Source organism: Hetaerina americana, unplaced genomic scaffold (genome assembly GCF_022747635.1).
Source record: "Hetaerina americana unplaced genomic scaffold, ioHetAmer1.1.p SCAF_8, whole genome shotgun sequence".
NCBI classification, from domain to species: domain Eukaryota; kingdom Metazoa; phylum Arthropoda; class Insecta; order Odonata; family Calopterygidae; genus Hetaerina; species Hetaerina americana.
The window spans coordinates 1,290,952-1,313,286 of NW_027287427.1; the positions used below are offsets into that span (position 1 = coordinate 1,290,952).

The 22,335-nt window shown below is 43.9% G+C and overlaps 1 protein-coding gene across 1 annotated transcript in view; it reads right to left on the bottom strand.

Annotated features, from left to right (window-relative positions):
• Trap1 (TNF receptor associated protein 1) overlaps window positions 1–22,335 on the bottom strand; it is a 531,360-nt gene that overhangs the window by 344,531 nt on the left and 164,494 nt on the right. The window contains exon 3 of the mRNA XM_071596655.1: window positions 8,879–8,961. Coding sequence (XP_071452756.1) covers window positions 8,879–8,961 — 83 coding nt within the window. The remainder of the gene's footprint in view (window positions 1–8,878; window positions 8,962–22,335) is intronic.

Consider the following 22,335-nt stretch of genomic DNA (forward strand, 5'->3'; position numbering starts at 1 on the left):
AATACAACACTCATTAATTCCATTGTTATGACCGAATGTTTTTGGCTTGTATTTTATCGCACTTTACCTCACTAGATACAATTACGACGAAGGTACATTTGAATAAGTGTTGATTTTTCAGAAAATGACAAAGACGAAATTGTTTACTTCGAGAATATGCATTTAATATTATCAATGACCAATATAAACCATAAATGTAATGCATCCGTAAAAATAAATAAACTATCCTACAGTTTGAGTTTTATATTGGATACAATATTATCAGTGGATAAGTTAAGTTACATCCTTCTTACTCATGTATGATATTCATGCACACTTTCATTCCTATTTCGTGCTCTTCCCGTGCCTCTTCCCCAATTGCCTTCGTTGATTTGTTAGGACCAACAGTTGATAATGGGCATCGTGGCCAATCGTATCGTGTCGTGCCAGGCAGTGGTAACGGCCAGGCTTCGTCATCTCACGAAATCCTCACAAAAGGAAAGCGAGAGTAGCAGCCAAGAAGACGGCGATATTAGTTACAGGGTTCGTCCGGAAAATAAGTGTACTGATTTTTTCCCGCCGCTCCAGGCGCGCCCAGCACCGCTCTGCCGGGCTGCGATTGGAGGGGGGTATGTTGGCAAGCGACGCTGAAAAAGGCAGTCGGCTCTGAGCTGTGGTGTAGTGAGGAGCTCTGTTAACGCGAACCTCCACGCTCGACCCACGTCACGGAACGCGATGCCGAAGTTTTTGGAGCAGCGTTATTCCATCAAATTTGCTGTAAAGCTTGGGAAATCGTCTACCGAAACTGTCGGTATGATTAACCAGGCTTACGGGGAGTCAGCCATGTCCAGAAACATGATCTTTCGGTGGCACAAGATGTTCGTGGAGGGCAGAGAAGAGGTCGACGACGAACCACGGCCTGGACGCCCATCAACGACACTCACCGACGAAAATGTGCGAAAAGTTCGCGATGTACTGAACTCTGATCGTCGTTTTAGTGTTCGGATGATAGCAGAGCAGTGTAATGTGCCAAAAACAATAGTGCACGAGATTATTAGGGAGCAATTACAGATGCGAAAAATTTGTGCAAAGTTGGTGCCGAAAGTGCTCAGTGATGATCAGAGACTCAATCGTTTGGAAATCGCGACACAACTTGCGGATCACTGCAAAAATGGACTTGGCACCACCGGACTTCTTTCTGTTCCCGAAGATAAAGAGGAGTTTGAAAGGAACGCCATACGGGACTTTGGACGCCGTCAAAGAGGCCGTGACGACGTGTCTTCGAGAGGTTCCCGATGATGCCTTCGCGGGAGCGTTCCAGGAATGGGAACGCCGCTGGAACAAGTGAATCGACTCACAAGGGTCCTATTTTGAGGAATATTAGCTTAAGATATGTAAAAGTGTAATAAATTTTTTTTCCTGAGCTCAGTACACTTATTTTCCGGACGAACCCTGTATATTAGGGATGTGGAAATTTCGGAAAATGTCAATGACAGGATATTACAGAACATTAAGCGAGGGATGGAAAAGGGAAAAATAGATATTTTGGGTCAATTCGAGGTGAGATGGAAGGATAGCGGGGATTACTGGAGTGATAGTCATGGAGTAATATACAGCGGATGTGCCGAGAGCCAACAAGGGGTTGACATACGATGAAAAAAGGTAGGAAGAATCTTAGTCAGCATAGAACGAGACACATAGTCAACAAGCAACGGATAGAACATCACTAGTAGAGATGAAAGCAGAACCGACGAACTTGGTCATTGTTCTAGTATATATGCCAGCGAGCAACCATAAGGAAAAAGAGGCCGATAGGATATACATGACGATCAGTTAGAGGACATAACCACGTGTTCCTGCGAAGAAAGACTTGATAGTGATGGGGGATTGGAATGCGACGTTAGGCGATGGAAGAGATGGTGATGAGGTGGTAAGTAGTCCCCCATACCTCATCACTATCTCTCACAGAAATGAAGGTTCTACAGGAGAAAGGGTTCGATCATTATAACAAACACTTCGTTTAAACATCAAAATAATGACAGGCATACGAAAGAATGACCTGTGATTGGGATAAACATCAAAGGTTTGCGTGAATAAGTTTTCATATCAATGTTACTTCCCATTCCTAGTTGATCAGAATCTTTACGTGTGGAGAACTATAGAAGATGGAAAGGTAAAATGGACCGAAAATTCAACAAACGAAAAAGAAGAGAAGCCTCCGTGAAGAGAAGCACTGCCCTTATATGGCACATCACTGATTTGGATCTTTAAAACCCTGGATTTTGAATCATGATCACGCGATGCGGTGTATGAATCAAAATACAGCAATTCGGCAAATGACTTTTGCGAGCTGGGGATATGCAAACACGAGAATTTGACCTTGATTTGAACAGTTCTCGGTGCAATGAGGCCAACGCCTCATTGCACCGAGAGCTGTTCACCAAGTGAAATTAACCCTTTCACGTTGGGTTCCATGATGCGTATTCAAGGAATTGAAGGGAAAACATTTAAAAGCATGAGTAAGACGAATAAATATTACCATTTACATTAACATAGAGTGTATGAAAATTATCGCAATCAATCACAGAATAACTCCCACGCCGTAAGTGGGGTGCTTTCGGAGTTAGGTGGTCTCATGTCCCACCTCATGGTCCAGGGAGTTCCTCAATTTTCGCCAATTTACGGAGAAGAGAATATTGGAAATTGTTTGTTAGACTAATCCTAAGGAATAACAGCTATCATGTCCAGTCATTGCATTTTTTACATATGTGATGCTTTTTCTACTCAGAGCTTATTTAGCACTAAATCGAGTGCTGCAGTGTGTGGGGGTGGGGTGCGCGGAGGGTAAGCTCTAAACGATTCTAAAGAGAAGTATACATACTACTAATGTCGTACCAGGCGTGACAAAAGCAGAGAACATCTCACGAGCCGTGTTGGCCACAGTTGGACCTTCCGGCGGTGGCGCGGCTCCCCAACAACTTGTGCGAGCAACAAGGGGGGATGGGCGGTATCGGCGCGCGCGCGTGTGGGCGGACGGGGAGACTTCGACGCCCGTCGAGTTTACGGCTATTTTAATTTGGGCTTCGTCCATCAGGTGGCTCCCGCCTCGCCCACATGCCACTATCGCGCAGACCCCCCGACGCTACTGCCACCTGCTCGTCGCAACTGTAAATATGCAGTGCGGGCGTATGGGGATGAAGTGCGAAGGGGGGGGGGGGGAGGAGGGAGGGATTCGCGATTGAAAGGCGATTGGCGGGCCGGGCGGACGCGCGGTACTTTTTCGACCAGAGACCACCAAAAGCTCATAACGCCGAAGCCCAGCAGGTGTGTAGTAAATTTAGCGAGTGGAAGTTACGCGTGAATTGTTGAGTTAAATGATAGCTGAGTCAGGGTGCCAAGAAAATTACTACGACAGAATACAACAGTTAATATAACCATGATGTTTTTGTGATTTTCTGGATTCAGAGAACGCTTTCGACCGAGAAAATTGGACAGATTTGATAGGAGTGTGGCGGAATCATGCGAGAAAACTGAAGCGATAGTGCACCTATCTGAAACCTAAATGCACGAACACATCCAAAGGAAGAGACAAGGGGAGCAGAGGGAGATATGCAGGGATGAGGGAGTGTGCGAGACTAAGTTGCCCATCGCCATCGGCATTTGCTAAACGCGCATGAGGAGTTAATTGCACGCCTGGGCATGGAACGGGGAAAGGAGGGGGCGGTCACGTGATCAACCAAATTAGGTTTGCAGATGGCCAATGAGTCAGGAAGGCAAAGGAAATAACTAGCCTGAGGAAAGCGCTTGTAATCAGATTCCAAGGAATAGGAGAGGGGTGATAAGATAAGTCAGAGGAGTTCACGTACACGGCAGTATTTTAGACTGCGATGGATGCAGCAGTTTGAGAGAAATACGTTAGCGAAAGGATACCTTTCACGAAGAAAAGCGTTTATAAGGGATGTACTTAGGAACTTATAAGCAAAGAAAAGTTTATGTTTACATGGAGAGTAGCGCTGTATGGATCTGAAACTGTTCTTTGAGGCAAGAGGAAGGGCAAAGATTGAAGGCATCAGATATTTGAGCAAGAAGCAGAATGGAGATCGTAAAATGGACAGAGAGGACGACTGAATTCGAGGTCATTTAAGGATGGCGGTCCGAGACGAAATTTGTTGATAGGAGGAATCCGTAGAAGGGTCAGAGAAAGTGGATCTTTAAAAGGTCGTGTTGGCAAGGCCATGGTAGACGGAAGGACGATGCGTAAGCGATGTAGAGAACAAAAGAGAGTGGGCAATAAAAACAGCGCAGAGGCAGGTTTAATTAAGAAAAAATAAAGCATAGAGAATCAGGAAGTCCTCAAGATTTTAAAATTAAAATAAATAACATCACGAAACGTTCTAAAGCTAACTTAGGTAAAAATGGGTAGAAAATCTTGATTGACTGGTTAAGCTTATGAAACCACAATGAAAATATAAGTGTATAAAATATATTCTACGTCGATTCAACGGAGAACAATCTTGAAAAAAAGAGAGTAGTAGTATTAACTGTAGCAGAGAGCACGCTCATCTCTTTAGATTAATTAGAATAATTTCTACGGAGAAAAAAGACAAGGTGATCGCCCTAAAAGTTCACGAGGGTATTTAGGGCACAAGGGGACGTATGCGAGAGGAGAGCGTGCTCCGTGACAGCGCTGCAATTACAGCCGCTTTCAGACCTCTTCCTTGGGTTTCAACACAAGGTTGGAAACGAGGATGTCTATCACAAAAATTCAAGCCCTGGTGGGAGAAAAAAACGACGTTGGCGAGAATCGAAAGTCGACCTCAAGTTCAACATGCAATGACGTTATCGCAATGCCACTGAAGCCTACATGTTCACCCAAAATCAAAATAACTTACGCTTCCACCATATCCATGAGAAAAAGCTAGGATATTTCTGCAATTTTTTAAATTATTAGCATATATCAAAATCCAGGAAATTTCCAGGTTTTCAGGTGAGTGGTGATAGCAAGATTGCCTTGAATAACACCCTCAGCTGCCATACTAAAGTACTGCATGATGTAAATAGAATATTTGTCGTCGTTGTCGAGTTGTCGAGTGATGTATGTTCCAGGTAGCGATGATGGCTTTACTGTTCCTGATGGCCATTTTCAGAGTATTTCCAGCACATGTACGCTGTAGACAGCGTTAACAGTCTGTCATTGAGAATAAAACTTCCTATGGACCACTCCTTTACTGTATAAAAAGACATTGAAGATTGTTTCAACTTAGGATTGGCTAATTCTTAAATTTTTGGGCTTGGAGTAAAGGTTTGTATGCCACTTGCTTTTAGGTTTTGTTTCTAGGCCGCATTCCAAACCCAAGTTTATTAACCAGTAATGACGTTGTCCAAATAATCAAGTTCTTTCTCAATATGTTGCAAAAGTTCACTTGAAATTTCCGCTAGGTTGGTCTTTGAGTCGCCTGACATTACCGTGGGCACGAGCTTGGCGCACCCTTTCCCCATCGCTAAATCTTCAGCAACAATGCAAAACACAAGGGTAGACGGAGTGTTCAATTCATCGGCAGCCATCTTGATACTCAATCGACGGTCAGAGTCCAACAATTGTCGAACACGAGCCACATTGTTTTTGGTTTTATAGGTTGACGGTCGCCCAGAGAGCGTTGTTCGTCGTGAACCTCTTCCCGGCCCTCCTTAAAGGCCTTCAACCACCTCGAAACTCCTGAGTAGGACAGAGCGGAGTCCCCGTAAGACTCACGAATCACTTTGTTTGTCTACTCCGGAGATGTTTTCAGTTTAGAACAAAACTAGTAATCGCGTAACGTCGCTCGATCGTCGATTCCGATTTTTCAAATTCGCGGCGAAAATGTTACCTCTTCCAAGTGGTTTGACCCCACTCCGACCAATAGGAGCAGCGCGGGAAATTCAATTGCATTAACTTTCGGAAAGAACCCTGTAAAAATTAGGGTTACAACAGAATAATTACAATTTTTCTCCCAATTTCATTTTCTCCGCAATCAGCGGCATTGAAAAGTCAAAACAGTTCCCGAACGAAAACAAGAAACTCGGAAACAATTTGCGCCAGTGGGAATGGGCCAAACAAACCTCCCCGCAAGTATGCAACACTCCCGCCCGCATTCCCGGTTGCCGCGTCGCCAGGAAAGAAGGAGGAATTATGAGTATGCTACGTAACGCACTCAACGATGAAATATTATTATTTATCAAGCATTCATATCGCGATAAACACGGAAAACGTCACACTCAACCAACCTTCCCATCGCAAAATTGCAGTGGCCTGTCACAAATGCATTTGCGCTAGCTTCGTGCGGCTTGATAACACTTGTGTGAGTTTGGTTAAATTAACAACCCCCAGATTCCGTATCCGAAATCGCAGCCTCAAATCACCGAAAGCGGCGCTGAGGACATTTCTAAAAATGGCCGACGCATCGAGGATAAAACAGAGATGACATGGCGCCAGTCGACGCAGGAACGCAGGGCAGTGATGTCAATTGTAATATTTGCACAAATTCGAGGCACAACATTCGGCACTATACATGATAGGTGCAATAAATACAAGAACTAGTGTCATCTGGCGGCCATGACGAGGACTATAGAAACACCCGCTAGCGGCGCTAGTTGCCTGAGACCCGATGAGCCGTCTGTGCTTGGCGGATCGTCGAGCTGTGCGCATGATGCCAGTAATGTTAGTTAGTTTCTGTTGTCTTTGTTTTCACTGTTTGTCCAACATGGATATTGACGAAATCAAAGGAGAACGAATCAACATCAATTATTTGGTGAAATGCGGTAAAGGTTACCATAAAATTACTGAAATATGGAGAGGTAGTTACGATGATGATGCTCTGAAGAAAACAATCATTTTCAGGTGGATAAAACGTTTTAAAGATGTCCGAAAAGACGACACGGATGATGCATGAGGCCGGAACGACCTTCAATCACCTGTGTTGATGACAACATGGATCGTGTGACGTCCCTTGTCTTTCCCGGTGGTCGTAAAACTGACCGAATAACAGCTGATGAACTGAATTCAGAAAAATCAACATTGCACCACGATATTTTAGCCGAACGGGAATGATGGATCCTTCACCATGACAATGCACCTGCACATTCAGAGCATTGAATGTTCGCCAGTTTCTGGCAAAAAATCCAATCACCTTGATCCTTGATCGTCCTCCGTATTCGCCAGATCTCTACCCCCTGCGACTTATTCCTATTCCCAAAATGCAAAAATGTGATAAGGGGATATCACTGGGAAGCTGTGGACACAATTAAGCCAGAAACGACGATAAAACTAAAGGGCCCAACTTCCGAGGACTTCCAAGGGTGCTTTAAACAGTGGAAAAGAAGATGGAATAAGTGCATAATGGAGAGCACTTACTTTGAAGGGGAGAAAATCGATGTAGACTAAATTTTTCAAAATCAAGTATTATTGGCATCAGTTCGCGTATTTATTGGGCAATCCTTCGCGTGTCAAAATGAGGAAAAAATTAAATTTATTATTTGAGCTCGAGTATTTCTGCACTGAGGCAATTGGTAGAAAAAACATGCGGACCAAATATTATGGATGCATAGGTCGAGTAAAGAGCGACCGATGAATGAACGGCACGGTTTTCGAAAGAGTATGTCTGGCAAGACACAACTTGTGCATTTTATTCATGATATTTTGGGTTCGGGAGAGAGTAACGTACCAGTGGACGCGGTTTTTCTAAAATTTAGGAAAAGTATTCGACCTCATACCAAGCTAGAAGACTAAGAAGCCTATCGAATAAATAAAAATATCCTTGGCTGGATTGAAGACTTTTTTAATGTTCGGGAACCAACGGCAGTCAAATGATTTTAGCTCTAATGCAGTTGAAGCACAAGGACTTAGAGGTTCCCTAAACACCGAAAGAAAATGTTTTAACTGTATTATTCTGTATTCTGATTACTCAGTTTCGTAATAAACGACATCATATCATAAGAAAGGAAATATCATGTTGCCACAATCAAATTTTCAAACCGAAAGACATAAGAGAAATAATGGTCCCAATCATTCCGTGAATATTGTGAAAATCCTGAAGTTCCCGAACCCCAAATGAAATAGTAATTGGTGAGTGGACATTTGTCGCGAATGATGGCGAAAGGTATGTTTTGCGGGAATGGCTACAATAGGCGATCAAGATATACGCTTGTGAGAGAAGCAAAGGAAAACCTTACAAATTGAGGTCCAAATAGCGTTTGTTTCAACTCCTTGTGAAGAAAAAAGCGATCATAATTCACATCATAAGAGATTAAAATATTTACTCAAAAATAATGCTTCCGATTTCACGATGTTACGAAAGGAGAATCATTTTTATTTACCACTCGGTGTTCACCATGGATGTCGATAGATAGGGTCCGTCCCCAAAACTGGAGAGTCTTTTTCAACTAGAAAAAAGACATTATCCACAGAGGGTTTGTGCCTCAGGGACAGACAATGAGCACTAATTTATACGTGGAAGTCCTCGAAAGACTGAGGAAAAAAGTGCGGGAAGGATGCCGCAGCCGGCCCACAGCCCCGATGTACTGCCGCCAAGCATATTTTTGTACCAGAGAATAAAAAGGAGTTTGAAAGGTAACCATTTAGGAGCGCTTAGCGTCAAAGGGACCATGACGAAGTGCTCGAAAGAGGTTCCCGTCGAGGGCTTCCAGGAAACGCACCGTGACTGGCAAAGGCGCTGGTATCCTTCAGATGTTTTCTACTAATTTACGGGACAGACCATGTATCTCCCTAACTCAAGAACAGAAAACATGATAAACAAAAAAATTCCAGTATCATGTGTAGAAAATAAGGCAATTCCCTTTCCGTTTTCTCACTTTTAAAGACTTGATTAAAAATAAGCATCACATTAATGATAGCAGAACTTACCTCCTTGTCGGAATACAATGACTTCGCAACGATGTCCAATAGCATACGCGTCTCCGCCTGGAACTCTCTTCGATCGGCTTCCCCTTTGAAAGAAAAGTGAGAATTTAAGTATGAATCAGAACACTTAAACGTAGAAACAACTTACTCTAACCAACAGAAATAGCGCCGCCTTTTCTTTAATATACGAGGATCCAGATAGTAAGATTCCTAAGGTTGGACGATTTTACAACATTCTTCCGAATTTTTTCACCGAAATAAAGTTAATCGTTTTTTCATTTTCTTTTGTTCGCCGCGTAACGGAAACGAAATGAGACCATGAAACACGATCCGCTCTATTTATACTCTCACAATCGCAATTGAGTCCCAGGTCCCTCTCCTTTTTCCATAGACAACTTGATCTTCGCCTAGGTAACCGTTTGCCCTATTTTGCAATCTACTGATGATTCATAGCCTACCTTCGCTGCACGTGAAATCCAAGCTATAATCATATAGCTCTTCTCTCAAACAGCTGCTTTCCGCATTTTCGAAATGTCGATATTACAGATGACCATAACAAATATCCTCCCTCATTCATACTGATCAAATTTCCCTCTTTCTTTCCCTATTCACTTGAGAAATCTGACGAAATATTATCCATCCCTACTGCCTTCGCTTCCCATGGATATTTAGACTGTATTTTAGACTTTTCAATTGCATTTCATGAAGACTAAATCATTATCCGAATTTGCATCCTCACTTGGGACATCGTGTTAAGTGACGATGCCGTGTCTACTTACGCCTCGAACCAAGATGTCACCTTTTCCCGCAGGCGTCTTATCTGTGCACCTACGTCTGCTATTGTTTTTGAACCAGGTGACTGTGATTATCAAAGCTCTTCTTCTTCAGACCTCGATTGCATTCTCTCCACAATCATTTCTGATGCCTTAATCGATATCCCCACCCACCTCTCTGCGATCCCCTCCCTTACCCTACCAATGTGTATCTATTCCCCATAATCATCAGGTGCTTCTTTCCTCGATGGCCACCAATTATCTTTAGATTCATTAATCGTACAACCTCTGTACTTCTCCCTTCCGCTTCTCTTTGCATGTGTTTTCCTGCGTGGGGTTTTACTAGGTGAGCAATGCCACGCTCTCTCTAGCTTTTCCCATATACCTCATTCTTTGCTTAGAATTTCTCTATTTTATTGTTCTCTTTCTTCACTGTCATCTACCTTGAGTATGGGTGTAATGGTAGCTACATCCTTCAATTTATACACATGTATGTATATATACATCTAAATTTTTCCTTTACTTTCCGATGAGTAAATCTGTGCTAGATGAATTTGTGTACGCGTATATCTATTTATGTGTAACTATGATTGTAAATATAAGTTTAACGCCTATTATAATTTGTATACGACGATGGGTTAAATGGAAGAAGGGACCATTAGGTCTCAATTTCGCCAAATAAAGACCACTATCTATCTATCTTACCACAAGCTTTACTCACTGCTTGGATCATTACTGAATCGTTTGTGTCTTATTTTCCCTCTGAAAATATGATTCCATAACTCGACAGCTCTATCCTAACTTCCTTTCTCCCCAATGTCCTCCCAAAACCACTCCACATTGACTCCCATCCCCTCCACAATGAATTATTCGGTAACTATTTTTCCAATAATCCCCCCTCTCTCTCTCCACCTCAACTCCACACAAACTTAGCAATACTCCTCTCCTCCATTTCTCTTCGGGTGTTTTCCTTGCTTCTCCGTCCTCATCATTGTACTCACAGTCCACGTTTACATCCAAGCGGTTGCGGATCCGTCCGGGGTGTCCTTCTTGACTGCTATCATCACGGAATAAACTAATGGTGTCATATATCGCTGAGCAATTAGTTACACAATATTTGCGTTTGGGAGCACGCACTTCCTTCGTGATGAATGGCAAGCTCTGTTCTGTCTCGTAAGTCTGTGGAAAACACAGAATCCCCGTCTGATGCGGGCGAGATTCGAACACTCGTCCTTCGGGTGCTCGGGCCGACTCGTTGCCGACATGATCAAAGCCGCTGGAAGAACGATACGATCTCATGCTAAGGGCAAGGTCAAATAACACCATCGACTCTTCCTTTCCATAAAACATTTCATGGGCAATACAAAATCAAATACCTTGACCCGATTCCAGCTTCTGAACTTATCCGCATTGCTCGCCAGGCAGCGGTCAGGTTGCTTCGGTTAACGACAGTTTCATGACAGCCAACGTGATTGCCGAAGGAAAACTTGTATCGAGACAAAATGATCCACCTAAGGAATAGCACTTGTCAAAACATGGACAAAAATGCAAGTAAGGCGCATGATGTTTATAGTGCCGCGAATATCCGTGGCAGCGCGGTAGAACACGCGCAGAACTTTTAAAACAACGCCGTTAGCCTCCCAATCCACCGAAATTACTTTTTGCATTTTTTTCCATTCCCACATCTACCAACCAATCTCCGATCTACGCTTATGCTCTTGTCTCAAAGACCAGGTTTGGGACCCAGACATTTCAACCATTCACGATAAGGTCTTCATTGACCCCTTATTACCATGGCAATGGATCAACAGAATCTACACATTTTGAAAAATCAAACAGAAGGCTTCGACATTGAGTAATCGCATCCCAGTAAATTTGATAAACCAAAACCACAACGAACGGGGAAAAGATATTGGTGCGCCGAATATCGACCCGAAGGATCGAGAGGCAAAATTGTTAGAATCTCGAGCGGCGACGCCCACATCGCGAAATAACCTCACAACAAGGGGAACACGATTCCCCGGTTATCCCCACTCATCTGACTGGCGTGGCGGACAGGGAACCTCTTATTATAATTAGCAAATGAAGAATTCCCAAAGGTACGCCCTGACCGGAAACGAGGAGGATTTTCAGGGGTCGACACGCGGGGCAAGGGGGGGCGCTTTTAAGACCCAAGCGCCCCTTGCTCGAGACGGGCCACTCACCTTAATGAAGGAGCAGCCCCGTAAAAAAAGTGAGCATCGAAAATCCGATGTTAAGGGAATCCTCTTTTTTCCTCTCTCGAAAGATAGAGGTTGGGGGTGGGATGGGGTGGAATGGGAAGGTGGGTTTCAGGGGGGAAGGGGGCAGCGGGAGTGATTAGTGGGAATAGGGTGGGCTCTCCCACCTTGGCCCCTACTTCTTCTGAAGGGAGGGAGAGAAACAGGAGTGGGTCACGGTAGTGTTCCCAAAAATATTGATGGTCCCGAATCGCATGCGAAACGACGCATTCAATCAGAGAGGAGAGGAAAGAAGAAAGACGGTTTGGGGGGGGGGCAAAAGGGAAAGAAGCGAGGGACCTGGGAGAAGCAAACATGACGAGCGGCCAGCGTGGTTCTGGTTCTCCCGCTAGTCGACATGGGGGAGGGGGGGATTCAATCAAAGTATAGCGCGGGAATCTCAATTGCCATAAGCGTATGGGTGGGGGGACCTTTTTCAAATTTTAACTAATTTTAAAGCAACAGATGTACGCCATTGTTTTTTTCAAGTAATCTACCGGTTAAGGTAGGTTTTTGGATGGACACAGCTACCAAATAAATATTTTGTGACTCCTGACAAAACACAACCCAGCAACCTACTCTACACCAACCTACTCTGCTCTGAGTATTGCCTCCCTTCATCCTGCCCAACATCCCTATCCTTTTCCTGCCATTTCCTCGTATGCTCTCCTCTAATACAGTCTTCAACATCCCACTGCCGATCAAAAATGGGCTTTTCATCCATTATCACTCTCTTCTTATGGTTCTTCCCAACAAACCCCTCTCCTCGCCCACCATACTCAGTACATCCTCATTTGTTTTCCTTTCGGTCCATTTCAACTTCTCCTTCTTCTCACATTTCAAAAGCCTCCAGTCTACGTCTATCCTCCTTATTCAATGACCACGTTTCCGCGCCTACGCTCCACATCAAAGAAAATTTTACGAATCTTTCCTCAACATCCTTACTCAACGTCCCTGTCATCAACTCCCTCCTTGTGAAAGCCTCTTTGCCTAGCACAAGTCTTCTCCGTAAGTCCCTATTACTTTGACCATGTTGGTCCAAAACACTTCCGAAATATGTAAACTGTTCCAACTGCTCTAGTTTTTGCCCTCCTATTTCAATGTTTATATTCGCCTTATCCTTTCTGGAAAATCGCAAACCTTTGGTTCAGTAATATTGATTCTCATCCGATATCTGTCGCATTATGCCTGAATATCAAGACTCGAATAAAAAGCAACTGGAAACTTATGACTGGCGATGTTCCAGTTACTCCTCGAATCTAGGGAATCTTTTGAACTGAAGACGTGTGGAGCCATCGGAGAGCATTCTTCATCTTTGCAGCATGTGATTTCCCTGAAAGATCTAGTGCCGGAAAAATCAAAACACCTTGGGTGAAGCACACGGTGGTGCCCAGAGGAATCGAACCCGAGCCCTCAGGCCAGCAACCCACCACTCCACCCATTGGACTATCACAACGTGGCTTCACAAACAATTAGCATTTTTTTAAATTTGCACCTGCATGAAATAAATAATCCCTGAATGAAAAACTTCCTGATGTAACTTCTGCAATAATTGGATGACACGACTTTTATTAGGACGTAGGCATGTCACGTGCCATCAAACGGTTCTCTTCTCTTGCGCCCTCTAGAGCATTTACGAGGGCGGTTCAATAAGTACCCGTGTTAGAAATGAAGAAACCATTTTTTCAAAAACATTTTTTTTTACTTTTCAACTTAGTCCCCTTTTAGAGAGATACACTTCTCCCAACGATCCGGCCATTTTTTTAACCCCTCCAAAAAATAGGGTTTGTCGAACTCTCCAAAACACGCCTCTGTCTCGGCGATAACTTCCTCGTTTGAGCTGACTTTTTTCCCGCGAGACATATCCTCATGTTCTACATCTACATCAATTCCCTGCGAGCCACCAAAAAGGTGTTTGGCAGCGGGTGCAGCACCAGGAGAAAAGGGTAAGGGATGAGGGGGTTAGGGTTTTTCAAATGGAAGGGGAAAGGTGGGGGGAACTTGCAAAAAAAATGTATAAATATAATCGTATAACCATGCGCAGTCGCTATCTCGTAGGTTGATACTTATTATGTCGAGCCGACTACTACGGGATTTCGATTACAAGCATTCTCGTCTCTTATTGTTCTTGGTAAAAATGACCATTTAAATCTGTCTGTCTTGCAGTCAATCTCTCTAATGTTATATTCGTGATCCCTCCGCCCATAATGCTTTGGGGTTAGTATTATGTTCTTGATGTCATCGGAAAGTGACCCATCTTCAAATGTTTTTAATAAGTTTAATCTATATTGTAAACGCCGCTGTGTAAGGGAATCCCAGCTTAAATTTTCTAGCAAAGTAGTTACGCTACTGTCACTGCGGTCATAACAATTTTTGACAAATTTAGCCCCCCTCCGCTGAACTCGATCCAATTCCGAAATCAAATTAATCTCTTGAGGATCCCATATACTGGCAGCATACTCTAGGTGGGGCCTGACTAGGACAAGAGAACATCGTTCCTTCACTTTGTCGTCGCATTTACCTAGCACTCTGTTTACAAATCCCAATTTTTTATTAGCACCACCGCATATTTCTCGTATGTGCTTTCCCCAGGACAGATCGTGAGTAATTGTTACACCCAAGTATTTAAAGGAATCTACCCTCGCGATTTCTGTTTGTTTCACTTTGTAACTAAATGGGGGGGTGTCACTCTTTTCCCAAAAATGTATTACTACGCATCTTTTCAAATTTAATTCCAATTGCCATATATCGCACCAAGTCTGAATTGCATTTAGGTCGTTAGCTAACGCGACTCTGTCTTTGCGACTTCGAATGTAATCACCGCACGTCGTACTCGCATTGCTGTCAGCAAAAAGACGCAGCCTGCTATTAACCACGGCACTGAGAAGTCATTTATGTAAATAAGAAACAAGAGGGGACCTATGACACTTCCCTGTGGTACACCCGACGTGACCTTGACAATATCGGATGATACACCGTCCAGGACGACTGTTTGAACGCGAATTTTAAAAAATTGTCTAATCCAGCATATAATACTCCCGTGTATTCCATAACTTTCCAAATTAGCGAGTAACTTGCAATGAGGGACTTTATCAAAAGCTTTTTTAAGATCTAGGAATATCGTATCAACTGGAATATTACTTTCACCGGAATGCATTATATCATGAACAAAGAGTGCGAGTTGAGTTTCTACCTTTACGGAACCCGTGTTGGTTATTAATCAATAAATCTTGGCTATCGAGGTACCTCATTATGGAACTAACAATTATGTGCTCAAGAATCTTACAGGAGATGGAGGTTAGCGATATTGGCCTATAATTACTGGGGTCCTCCCGGTCTCCATTTAAAAATATGGGTGTCACAGAAGCTATCTTCCAGCCGCTTGGCACGCTTTCTTCTGCTAATTATTTCTTAAATATTACATTAAGATAAGGGGCAATTTCAGACGACAGCTCTTTATACACGCGAGCCGGTATCTCATCAGGTCCCGGGGATTTGTTGGGGTCGATATTTTTAAGTTGACACTGCTCTTTTTCCATTTTAGCGAAAATCACGAAACACGTCGTACTCGCATTGCTGCCAAATCCAAACTAACCTTTAAATCAGTCTGAAATTTGTTTCACCGTCGTTTGATAGATGGCAGCACACGATGATAACATAAACCTCCCTCAGGAACGCCCTTTGTTGTCAAACACGGGTACTTATTGAACCGCCCTCGTATATAGCATTGAGTGTGACATGCTACTTTTTATGTTAACTAGCACATAAGAGAATTAACAGAACACACTTCCAGGTCTAGTGCGAGATACTTTATTTGTTGCGTTGCCATAATACTAGAGCAAAAAGTGTACATATTTTCATTAGTTATTCCGAAAGGAGCTCCTCCCGCAGGTGCGCCTCCCAGTGGTCCGATCGGACCTCCCGAAGGGCATCCTGTACCGCAACGTTGAGCTCTGAGAGCTGCCTTCTCACATCCGCTGTACGATATTTCTGCCATTGGCGCCGCACGTAGTTTCGCCGCGCAATGAGGCCTCTAACCGCCGCTGGAATTGGAACCCGAAGATACGAGTTCCGATGTTCCTTTAGCGGTATCGAGGCCTTCATTGCGCCGTCTACTGCAGAGGTGAGGTGGCTGACAATTTGATCGGCCATCTCCGGTGAAGTCGGCTCCAGTGGCTCTCTTGGCAGCTCCTCAGCGATGACGTTGTGGAAACTGCTCCAGTCGACCGACGACAGATCCAATCGCCGGGTGGAAGACAGCACTGGGATTCGACTCCCCACTGCCAGGATGATCGGGTTGTGGTCCGACGACAGTTCCACGCATGTGTACAAACTCAGGGACGTCCTTACATTGTGAACAATCGCAGTGTCTAAAACGTCCCCTCGTTCGTGCGTGGGTATCGCCGGTCCTAAGATGGCCTTTTGCATCCGCTAGCTGACGCAGGGATTCTCCTCTCGGGTTCGAGGACCGTGAATTCCAAGTAGGATGCTTGGCATTCAGGTCCCCCAAGATGACCGATGGTCCGCTGTCCCCCGCAAGGTACTGGATGAGATCCGGATCCCAAGGTTTCCCGGGTGGGAAATACAGAGATGAGACCCGGAGCCATCCTCCTCATGTCCGTACGTCCACCGAAACAGCCTCCGCATGCGGGTGAGAAATCTCTCTACATGCTCGCTGCTCGATGGACCTGTGGACGAGGATGGCCGCACCTCCTGATGTTCTAAGTCGTTGTCGCCTGGGATCCCTGTCCGCCCTATAGATGGTCCAGCCAGGTAACCTCCAGGCGTCCGTTGGCCGAAGGTGCGTCTCATTGACAGCGGCGACTATGGCTCCCTTCTCCTGGAGGAACGCCCGTAATTCCTCGCGTCGGCGAAGAACTCCGTTGGCGTTCCATTGTGCAAGCAGGACGGGTAGTTCAGCCATGGTTGGTGGAATTTCCGATCCTGCTGCGCACCAGCTCTTCCAGGAGTGAGAGGAGAAGTTTGCCCTGCGTCGAGGTGACGAGTTTCTTCAAGGTGCATGCAATAACGGCAATGGTCTGCCATAATTCCTGGTCCTCTCTGTCTGGTTTCAGCGAGGACTCGGCGGAAACTGGAGACTTATCAGTTGATGTCCCCTCTCTCCGTTTTTCCTGTTTCTGCCTTGGTTTTTCGCCTTCTTCACTTGCCGTTTGGAGGGTGTTCCCAAGCGCCCTCTGGGTTGGCTTCGTAATGGCTTTTCCTTCTTCCCCGGTGGTGATCGGGGATTTCTTCTACTGCTTCTTTTTTTTCCGCTTCCCTTCGGAAGAAAAAGGAAGGGTCGCTTCCTTCGGAGGGAGGCTGTCGGGGTGTGACAAGTTCCCCTTGTTGGCCTCTCCTACGGCTGGCGCTGGTGGTGGTTCTCGGACCGCCTCAGCATCCCTGGGTGGATCTGTGATATCCACCTCCATGTTACCCTCTTCTCCGGAGACAGCCTGAACCTTGTCCTGAGAAGGGCACTTCAGGATTGCTCCGTAGGTTGTAGCGTGATCGACTTGTCGGAATGGTTTTTGTCCCGGTTCCGCTGCCGGTTTCTTGGGCGCCTGCTTCCCTGGTGCTGGCTTGCCTATCTCAATTTCGACCAAAATGCTCTTTCTCTTTTCATACCCCTAACTCGCCTAACTAATATTCTCCCCCTAAAAAAATAAGTATACCAAGCAGCCAACATATTACTTTACCGAAATCAATACAATCTATGCAATGAAGTGGTAGCGCTAATCAGAGAATCGTTTCAGCCAAAGGGCTACGATAAGGGAAAGTAAATCACGCATTTTACTTATAATTCCATTATAACATTTAATTCCATTGCATTCTTTATAGCCTCTCGCATTTAGAAATCACGTTCCATCTTCATTATACAATAGTGGACACATCCTGTATCTACTCCCTTCCAATGATACCATATGTTTATCTCAGCAATGATTAATGATGAATAACTGCGATGGAAAAATATACTTGACTGAACAATTTTCAGGATATTAAATAATCTCTTAATAAATCAATCGCATGTTTAGCTGATCCAACCACAATTTCGCACATTAACTTTCATGCTTTGGAATTCAGAAATCTGAAACATGTAATGGGTTCGCGAGTGCCAGTCATCCCTTTTCAATTTGCATGCCAACGTTCATCCGTTCATAGAGAATTATACCCGTATTATACAGCATTTTCTGAAGAGACCAAGTCGAGAAGTTTACTGGGAAAATAAAAGCTAAGGTAATTTTTCAATTTGTTTCATAAATCGGCCAAATTAACAAACACTTCGTCCATCGTAACTGCTGAATTTTCCACCTCTTTGATTCTCGAAAACTTCAGTTCGACGAACGACGATAGGCACGTATCTCAAGTCTCCAAACAAATCACTTCACAAATCTGCCAATCGAGGACGCCCATTCTAAAATCTCGGCGGAACCACGTGAACAGTATGACGGAGGATGGAGACCATTTGCGTCATCTTTGGTGAAAGGATGGTAATTATTAAAAGCCTGATGGTTAAATGGCAACAGTTATTGGTCGCGGAATTCTGCTTGGGTGTTCATGGTTTTAGAAAGAAGAGTATTCCATAAGACTTTAGGCAAATAATTTCAATTTCTCACCAATATTTCAGTAAAGGGACTAATTGCAGGGTACATCGGTTCTGCTAGAGTTGACATTACTTATGGCTGCCCCCAGAAGCACTACATCTTTATTGTTTAAATAATTATTCCACAGTTCAAGGGAAGTTTCCGGTGAATACGGGGAATAAGCGTTTATAGACTCCTACACCTCGTTTAAAACATGACTAAATATAAACTCTATCGATCGGCATCACAGTAGACAACTCTTTAGATCCTCATACATAATTCCAGTCCCATTTCAGTACGCCGAACATATCTTAATCCTCCTAACATCCTCCCCTCCATCACAGTCTCCAATACTCCATCGCTACTCAACATCCTCTGAATCCAATGCACCTGCCTAAGTTAACAACAACGACATCCCCTTAATCCTAACAACTTCGTAATTTGCTATCCCTTTCTCCCGTTTTACTTTTGTCATCGATCTCACACTCATCTCAAAAGTCTTAATTTGTACTAATTCTCCCGGTTCAACGATCAACTATCCAAGTCGTACTATACTTAGCCCCATAAATAAATATTCACTAATCATTACTCTTACCTAATATAAATTCGAGGAAATTTTACATTCGCATCTATCACTCATATGCACTCACAATGACAGCAATCCTTTCGATAACTAACTAACCGATAATTATTTAATCGTCGAAAATCTTACTTAATCACTTTCCAATTTGAACTAACTCCTATCTAGTCTTCCTCATGCCTTCCTCACCTCTACCTAGTCTTACTCATCCTTTTCTCACCTCTTCATAATCTTTCTCATGCCTTCCTCAGCACTATCTGGCCTTTCTCACGTCCACGTACACGATAAAAGGAAGTGGGTAACTGATAACTGTCCCTCTGCCTAATACTACGTAAGCATTCCCATTCTCCAACCGCTGCTTGCACCTAAAACGTCTCGGACGTGGGCATTTGACAGGTTTCTGAGAAGTTACCTTTCCCTGAATTCTACTGCTTTCATCCCAAATACATTCATAAATTAACCAATTGACACAGCTAAACGCCTTCTAAGAATCCACCAGAACTTAATACATCCTGGATGGGTTGCACGACTTCTACAAGTAACAACGCTACATTGGAGCATCGTAAATATGTTTCGTGTTAGATTACGAATTTTACAAAATAATATCAGACGAGTAATATCTCAAGAAAACCAGAAGTGTCGGAATTAAGTCATCCTTAGGATTTGAATTCGACCATTCACAGATAAACAGGGTACGGCCCTTTAATCAGGACAAATGAAACTTTTGTGTAAAAGAAATTTCATTAAAGAAAAAAAAAATGAAAATCCTTTTACATACCAGTAGTGGTATCTGTCGAGAGAAGCATTACTCAATGTAATTACCCCCTTCAGATGCAATGACCGCCTCAAATCTTGTCCTGAATCGATCGCACGCACTCTTTAAAACAGAGCTGTCAATATATTAGCGAATGCTGTTACGATAGCGATGCGTAGAGATGCGACATCAGGGTACCTCATCTTATTCGTAACTCTTTCGACTACGCTGCAAACACACATAATAGTCGAGGGGGTTCAAGTCCGGGCTATTGGGGCGCCAGAACTCCTTTGACCAGAACACGTCAATGTTATCTAAGGGCCAGTTTTGGACTAAATGACTCGTGCGAGCTGGTGCAACGTCCTGTTGTACGGCATATTGTCTCCCCGAGGCCACAGTTACCATCCACGGTTCCACGACAGTCTTCAACATTTGCAGAGAGACTTATTTTCTAATAGTTTGTTCCTTTGCAAATAAATGTCTTGGTATGATATTACCCTCACTGGACACAATACCTAGGACATCCCACAATAGCCGGAAATTTTGCCCGAGCAACAATCGGGACGTCCTGGGGGTCGTGGGCGAGCCATCCATCATTTCTTCGTCTGATCTTTGCATCAACGGTGAAAATGATTTCATCCGAATAGAATCCGATTCGCCCCGCAGCTTAATTTTTTGGAGAACACAATAGCAGGTTGCAGTGAGCAATCCGCTTTGTTCTGCCTCAGACATTGAACCTTTATTGGGTACGGCTTGTACTGAAGGTCCTCATCTGCCATCCGACGCGTTGTTCGCCCCCTAGCATTAACGTCTGACGCCAATTTCCTCAGCGATCGCCACGGGTCCTCTGAAATCAGAGCCTGAGCCTTCTGGACGACTGCCGCAGTTCGTGGCACACGTTTCCTTGAATGAGGTTACCTCACCGGGTTAGCGAAACCTTTCCATGACTTCTTCGAAGCATTATATTTAGCTACAATATCGTAAACATTTGATCTGAGTACTCAAAGAATCAAACTATTTCAACTAAGCGAACGCGCAGCGCGAACATTCGCCAATAGCGGCTCTTCGATTGTGCTCCGCACTTTTACGTAACATTTCGGCCATTTTGAGGTTATGACTGTTTACCAGATGCCTATGGTTTCCAAGAACGCCAATCGCGACCTCCAGTGGAACTACAAAACGGCGGGATATTCAAATTGAAATTTGTCCGGATATAACCGCCGCACCCTGTAGTTCAAAGTGCAGTAGAGCGTAATTCAAAATGTCATCCTATCCAACACCAACGTCGCGTCACCCATTGTGCTAAACTGTCGCAATTAATATGACTCCGGCTGTATGTTTAGCTTTGAGATTTTTATAAATCAACATCGTGTGTAACTCGATGACCTGGGGATAATTTATTTCAAAGATTGTTATTTTAAATCTATTTATTTTGGATGTGTCTTCAAGTATTCGCAATTAATCAACCAAAGCAATCATTCAACGCAAACCCAGAAAAAAGGTAATGAAAAAAACCTTTCCTTATCATCAATGGGAAGCTCGATGATGGAGTGCATATTTATTGTTTACTGTACAGGAACACATTATAACTGCAACCTGAAAGAGTTACCAGGGATATTTTTTTAAGGTAATCTACCGGTTAAGGTAGGTTTTTCGATGGACACAACTACCAAACAAATATTTTGTGACTACTAACAAAACACAACCCTAAATTCTACTCTACACCAGGTCCCTCTTCATCTCTGAGTACTTTCTTCCGCCCTTCATCCCGTCCAACATCCCTATCCTGTTCCTTCCCTTTCCTCTTTTGCCCAACATTCTACCCTCTATCACAGTCTTCAACATCCCACTGCCGGTCAACACCCCCTTCATCCACTTTTCCTGCCTCCATAGGATTGCTCCCAACAAACCCCTCTCTTCGCCCACCATACCAAGTACTTCCTCATTTGTTTTCTTCTCTGTCCATTTCACCTTCTCCATTCTTCTCCACACCCACATTTCAAAAGCCTCCAGTCTACGTCTATCCTCCTGCTTCAATGACCACGTTTCCGCGCCGTACATAGCTACGCTCCATATCAAAGTTTTTACGAGTCTTTTCTTAACATCCTTCCTCAAAGTCCCCGTCATCAACTCCCTCCTCCTCGTGAAAGCCTCTTTGCCTAGCGCAATTCTTCTCCTTACGTCCCTACTACTTTGACCGTGTTGGTCCAAAACACTACCGAGATACGTAAACTGTTCTACCTGCTCTAGTTTTTGCCCTCCTATTTTAATGTTAAGCTTGCCCTTTTTCTTTCTAGAAAATCGCATAACCTTTGTTTTATTAATGTTGATTCTCATCCCATACCTGTTGCACTGAATTTCCAATTCACTCAGCAATGCTTGCAGCCCCTTGGCTGACTGACAAACTAAAGCTTGGTCATCAGCAAACCTAACTGATTTTACGAATTCCCCGCCCACTTTCATTCCTACCTCTAGGAATGAAAGTGGGCGGGGAATTCGTAAAATCAGTTAGAG